We start from the raw sequence: 6,883 nt of genomic DNA, 5'->3' as shown, positions 1-6,883 counted from the left end.
TAAATCTAGAACACCAATGTGCGCCTAATGCTCTTGGACCACAAGAGAGGGAGATACTACATCTCCACCAAAAACTTAAAGGCATTAGGTATATAAGTCCTCTCTTATAAATCCAATATTTCACTCATTCATACCCGATGTGGGACTTGGTCACTCATACATGCACCCAACAATCCCCCCATAAGTGTGAGTCTCCTACATCATCTAACAGGATCCCACATAGAATCTAGTTTTCGGTCCCCCACCAAGTCAAACAATGACTCTAATACCTCTTGATGGTTCATAAACTGGGAGTTTGTCACTCGCCAATCATAAAAAGAGATAAGTGTTGTGGAAGGACGATATAACCACAAGTACTGCAAATTTTTTATAAGATTAATGTGGATTCAAATCAATGTTGATTCTAAAAAAAACATATTTACTAAAATTCAACTTGTTTTAATTTATTAATTTATGCCAGAAATATGAACATATTCATGAGATTATTGTCTAGCTTGATAAGTAGAAAGTTAGAAAAATAATAATAAGAAACCAAAAATTAAAAAGACAAAGCACACAAATACCGAATGCAAACTTAATCACAACTTAAATTACAAAACAAAGGAATAAAAGAAATTAGATTTATATGGCAGAGTTGGACAAATGGCCATTTTGCCCTCTAAGTATTATAATGTTGATTTTTTTTTTTATAATAGTTGTCTCTATTTATTTGAAGTCTTCTTAACTTTTTTTTTCACATGCATTTGTCATTGATCCTCCTAGTCCTTGAATGACTTCATTAGCATAGTTGATAATATGTTTTTATTAAATGAACTTTATTAAAAATTATGATTTTAAATTGAAGTATCATCCCATAAAAATCAACAAGATCACGGACGCCTTGAGCAGTGGAACCATTTCTAAATTTCATTAAAAATAAATCAACTTTTTGACATTGTTTATTGATATAATCTTAAGCTTGATTCTAATACCATAAACAAAATAAAAACTCTTTCACGATCTAACCTAACCCTAATGTAGAATCATTGAATCCTGAAAATAATTTTAAAAAAAAAAGTTAGAATGTTGATTATAAAAATAAAATATTTTAGTGGATGAGAATTATTAAGTAATAAGAAAAGGCGAAGAGAGACATACTTGGTGCAATCAATAGAAGAACTAATTGGAAATGACAATTGAATGTGACAGAGTTGTGGAAGTTGAGCAGCCCTGTCTGGTTTAACTGTAAATTTAGTAGAAGCATCTTTGAGACACTGACAGACACTTCTCTTAATAGGAGTCGTGTTAGCCTTATTGAACAAATTAGTAACTCCAGTGCAACAGTCAACAGATGGTGTTGGTGGAAGAGAACCTTCTAAAAAAGCTAGACATGGCAACAGAGATGAAATTGCCTCTGAACATGAAACATCATCAATTTGAACACTTGCATCTAATCTTGTCGTCATTAATAACATACATACAACAAATATTACCGCAACAACCGTCTTCTGGCTTGCCATCTTCTTGATTTCTATACGAGTATAGCTTTGATTTTTCTATTCAGTTTTGGTTATGATTTCTATCAAAAGCCTCCTTAACTTATAGGCATAGACGCTTCTATAATACGGTAACAAATCAGTAACTTATTAATTTATTTTTATTTTGACTTAATGTACTCTTTAAATTTTATTTAAACAGCCAATCATCCTAATTATTATATCATTAAAAGCATTTAAAAAATATTGATTTAAATATTATTTTTTTAAAATTATTGTATTCAAAATTATCCCTTCAAATTAGTTTATTCAAATATTTGATTTATATTCAAAATAAAATAGTTCTTTTTTTTAATGTCTCGTCTGATATTTCATCTCATCTATATTATAAGGAAAAAATTATATTTAAATTTTTTTATATAATCAACCATCAATGTATTTGAATGATCAAATATATTATTTATTTAATAAATTTAAAAATAATCATTTTATACAAAACCTAATTTTTTTATAATAATTACTAAAGCACCAGACCATTTCTTAAAATTTGTAAAAAATATTGAAATACATTTTAAAAAATAGACTAAACAAATAATTCTTTTAAAATTTACGAATATTTAAGTTGTGAGAAAGCTAGAGAATGCTTTTAATTTTTGGAAATTTCTTTTCTTTTTTAAATAGAAATTTAACTTAGAATAAAAAATTGATGATTATACTATAAATCTTATTTTTGTTGTTTTTTTATAATAGTAAATGTTATTTTATTACTCAATGTGAATCTCATTTGCAGTCAAAATACAATTTTTGTATCATAATATGTTTTTAATTATATTAAAATATAAAATATCTACTTTTAAATAGATAGTTTTGGATATGATATGCATCAAAAAGCCCCCTTGATTGGTGTAAACGAAAAACTCACTTCTTATTTGTTTTAATTTAGGGTTAAATGATTCTTAAAGTCATTCTTAAATATTATTTATAAGTCACTCATTCTAAACGACAAATTATTAAAAAATTTAAATAACATTGCTCTTAAAGATCTTTTTAAAAGAATATGATATTCAAAGTTACAATAAATAATATTTATATCAATCCACACAGCGGAACACAGCGGAATGACAACGGTATACCTTATTTTAAGATGCATTATTTAATAGATAATATAAATTTTTTCATCTTTTTAAAAAAATACTTTTAAAATTTATTTTTGAGATGCATTATGGATAACAATGGTCACGATTTGGATAGGATATTATAGTATCTCTCCACATTTCGGAGATAAAAAAATCACTGGATCTGAGCTCATATCTGCTTGAGTATCAACATTGACACATGTACACGTATCCTCTGGATATGTAACGATGTATATCCGTACACATTATCTGCATTTCTAATAAAAATAAGTATATTAAATATAAAATATTATATTATTTTAAATTTTTAAAAATATAAAAAAAATCAAAAAATTATTACTGTTGAACTATAAAATAAATGATCACTTATATTAAATATATAGTAATTTAAAATTGATATATTTTTAAAAATTGATAGACATTTATTTTTATATAATAATATATATTTAAAAATACAAATATATATTGTATGAGCATGAGGCGGGGTGGGTACCAAGGTGCACATACCGCACTCATCCCCGTGAATCCGTGTTCGTACCACTTTTTAATGGCTTTTATTCTACTCGTTTGGAGTATTTTTATGGAAGATTTTACCTAATATTCATACCTTTATTCTTATACCCTTACATTTTATAAAAATATCAACTTTGTCATTTTATATTTTTAACTAATTTACTATTTTACTTTTTTAAATATTTTTTAACTTTTATTTTATAGATCAAAAGACTTTGCAAAAAGAGTTTTGATAATCAATTTTTAAGATTAACTTTTATTTTATATTCCAGAAGACTTTGCTAAAAAGTTTTGGTAGTCAGTTATTAAATATTTTTAACTTTTATTTTGTATATCGGAAGATTTTGTAAAAGAATTCTGATAGTCAATACATTTTTTAACTTTTCTTTTGCGTATCGAAAGACTTTGCAAAAGAGTTTCGATAGTCAGTCTTTAACATTAACTATTATTTTGTGTTTCGGAAAACTTTATAAAAGAGTCTCGAGAGACAGTTTTTAAATTTTTATTTTATATATCAAAAGACTTTGCAAAAGAGTTCCCGTAGTTAATTTATAAAAAAAATTGGGTATCGAAAAACTTTGCAAAAGAGTTTCGATAGTCATTTTTAACATTAACTTTTATTTTGTGTATCATAAAACTTTGCAAAAGAATTTCGATAGTCATGATTAAATATTTTTTTTCTTTTACTTTGTATATTGGAAGACTTCACAAAAGAATTCTCATAATCAATTTTTTTAATACTTTTTAATTTTTAATAAATTATTTATATAAGAGTATTTTGGTTAAAAAATATAATTTAGAATGAAGGAGTATGGGATAAGATTTTCATTTTTATGAATATCTATTAGAAATTGAATTGAAATAAAAGAATTAAATCTTTAAATAATTTAATAACTGAAGTTTTACCTTATAAACCAAAAAGAAGTAAGAAATGGTGGATTCTAAATCATATTTGATATCTCCATAACTACATTTAAGCTGACTTAATATTTGATATCTCCATAACTACATTTAAGAAATGGTGTTATTTTATATATTTTAGTTTTAAAAATAAAATCATTTTCAGGAGGCGAGAATATAGTATCTTAATATTTAATAAAACTATTAGTATATTTTCGCAATAATTATTTGCTTAATAATTTATTTTATGTGTAAAGTGAAAAAAAGTATAGCATATTATTTTAATTAAATCTAAGATTTATCTATTTTATTAATGAAATATGAACTTTGATCTTTTATTTAATTATTAATATTTTATTAAGTAATTGGATGTGATGATTAACAAATTTAAATATATTTGTAGTTCTCTTGAAAATCTCAAAGATGTTGTTAACCGAAGTTGGCGTGGTATGACACATGGCAATGCCGGTGTGGCAAAGATGCTGACATGAATGTCACGTGATATTTTGTTCCCATTTTGTATTATTTATATTAATTAAATTTATAGCGACGAAAATTTTGTCGCTAAATCTGTCGATAATATGAACATCATACAGAAACCCATACATCATAGTTAATTTGTAGTTAATTCAAACACACCATTCTTACGATTTAAACTTCGTTTTTTCATGATGTTTTGCAAGAAAATTTATCACATTATAAGGATATGTCTCACAATTATTATTATTATTTTTTCTTAAGATGAATTAAATATTAATTTTTTTAAGAGTCGGTTTTCTATGTGAAACAAATGTTAACACTTAACACAAAAATTACTAAATTAGGTTTGACTCTCTTTAAGGAGTAGTCCCCATCAGAGTCGCCAACTGTCACGGTGCAAAAAATATCCGAGTGTAACAAACGCTTGAAATACAACAGAGTCGCCACTGAAGTTTATTTATTCCAAAATGAAAGGAAAAATATTGATAAAACTTTTAAAGAAAAAGAAAATGGTCATCGCAACCAAATTCGGATTTGGGAGTCGGTTATGCGAGGGGAAGATGTTAGCACCACTCACATCCGTTGTACTAAAAAATAATCATTTAATTAGTTTTGCGAATAAGTGTTAGCGTGATGTTATTTGTTTTCTTCTAGTTAATAAAATATTTATGCCAAATGAAAAGGGATAAAAATAAGTTTTTATTAGGATGCTTGTAGTTCTTAGTAGAAAATATGTGTTTGTTGGTTGATTTTAGTAAAGGATTTTTAAGTTGCATTCTAGCGGTTAAACGTTGCATGTATGCTCGGACGTGAGGCGCTTAAGCCTTTGTTTGTATCGTGTTAGAATAGATAAAACATCATTTGTTTATGAAAAGTTTTCCGGTCTCGCTAAGGCGGGAAAAGGATTTGAATGGTTGAGATTTTTTTAGGTGGATGACTAGTATTCGAAAAATGAACTCTATAGTCAGTATCCAAATACTCAAAGAAGACAGAGACCTATGTCAAATTGATCCTTTCTTCATCCAAATTTATTATAAAACATGTGAGAAGAATTGAGTCATGGTTCCTTAACGGAAGACGATGTGAATACATGTTTCTCCAACATTATTTTGTATTTTGATGAAGACAATACCTCAAGAGCAATTGCATTATCAAGAAGGAAAAAGATATTTCATAACTTTCAAAAGTATCCCTTGCTACATGTCTTGGGATTCAAGTTATCAACAAGAGACAAATGGACTTGGATGAATTGATCAATCACATAAGGTATATGTTACAATTATGCATTGATCAATACATTTGTTGCTCAAAACAAACTTGAATATTTCATCTCTAAATGTTTTGAAGTATTTGAAATTTATATAAACTAGATTAAGACCCGCGCGATGCGCGGTTATAAATTACATCTTATTTGTTTTTTTTATTGAATTGTAATTATGTTAAGAATTATTATTTTTTTAAAATATGATCGATAATTTTATATTACTGGTAATTTATTATGAATTATAATTGACACTTATTAAATTATTAGTTGAAATATCACAGTTCTTATTTTAGGCATTACTACCTAATTTTTTATTATACTCTCTACAATCAATATAAGAAAAAAGTTGTGTAAACTTTAAATCAATTTTGACAAATTCTATATCTTTATATGTGACAAATGCAAGAACGTTGTTATTTGTCTTTAATTTATTTGTAAAACATTATATGAAGAATATATAATAGAAAATAAAATTGAAGTTAAAAAGAAATTGTTAAATTAATATATTTTTTGTATTTGTCGGGACTTGAATCAGTGACCTCTAATATATGATAGTGCATGCTTCAGATTTAATATATTATAATAGATTGTTAACATTGGTTACAAACTTTTTTTCAACTTTTCTGTTCGTTGTAACCGGTTAGACAAATGTGTTAACCGGTTACATACACAAAAACTTTATTTATTTAGAAAATTGTTCAACTGTAACTAGTTAACTAAACCCTGTAACCGGTTACAACCACAAAGTTTTTGAAATTATGATTTGGCTTCAGTTGTAACCATTTACTACAATGCGTTAATTGGTTACTACTGAAGGAGTGTCACTTTTTTCATTAAAAATTGCATTCCGATGTTTTTCATTATTGGTCATTGTATCATGGCAATGGTTGATAATTCTATACTATTTTAAAAGGTGTTTTCCAATATATATATATATATATATATATATATATATATATATATATATATATATATATATATATATATATATATATATATATATATATATAGTTTCACAAAAAATATTGACTCAAGTAATTTAGTTTAAAATGAGAGATATTTGAATTTGAAATAATTTGAAGGAGTGATTTTTACTTGAGTCAATACTTTTTGTG

General features: G+C 25.8%; 1 protein-coding gene across 1 annotated transcript; it reads right to left on the bottom strand.

The window, feature by feature from the left end:
- Positions 1-1,022: 1,022 nt before the first annotated feature.
- LOC127081352 (non-specific lipid-transfer protein A) lies at positions 1,023-1,445 on the bottom strand. The gene is made up of 2 exons (XM_051021616.1): positions 1,138-1,445; positions 1,023-1,032 (listed from the first exon to the last, which is right to left on the bottom strand). Exons 1-2 carry the CDS (start codon positions 1,443-1,445, stop codon positions 1,023-1,025), a joined length of 318 nt encoding a protein of 105 aa, XP_050877573.1.
- Positions 1,446-6,883: the final 5,438 nt, after the last annotated feature.

The sequence above is a fragment of the Lathyrus oleraceus genome, chromosome 5 (genome assembly GCF_024323335.1).
Source record: "Lathyrus oleraceus cultivar Zhongwan6 chromosome 5, CAAS_Psat_ZW6_1.0, whole genome shotgun sequence".
Lineage (NCBI taxonomy): Eukaryota > Viridiplantae > Streptophyta > Magnoliopsida > Fabales > Fabaceae > Lathyrus > Lathyrus oleraceus.
Note: the sequence above shows the minus strand (reverse complement) of the source record. Positions and strands in the feature narration are given on the sequence as shown.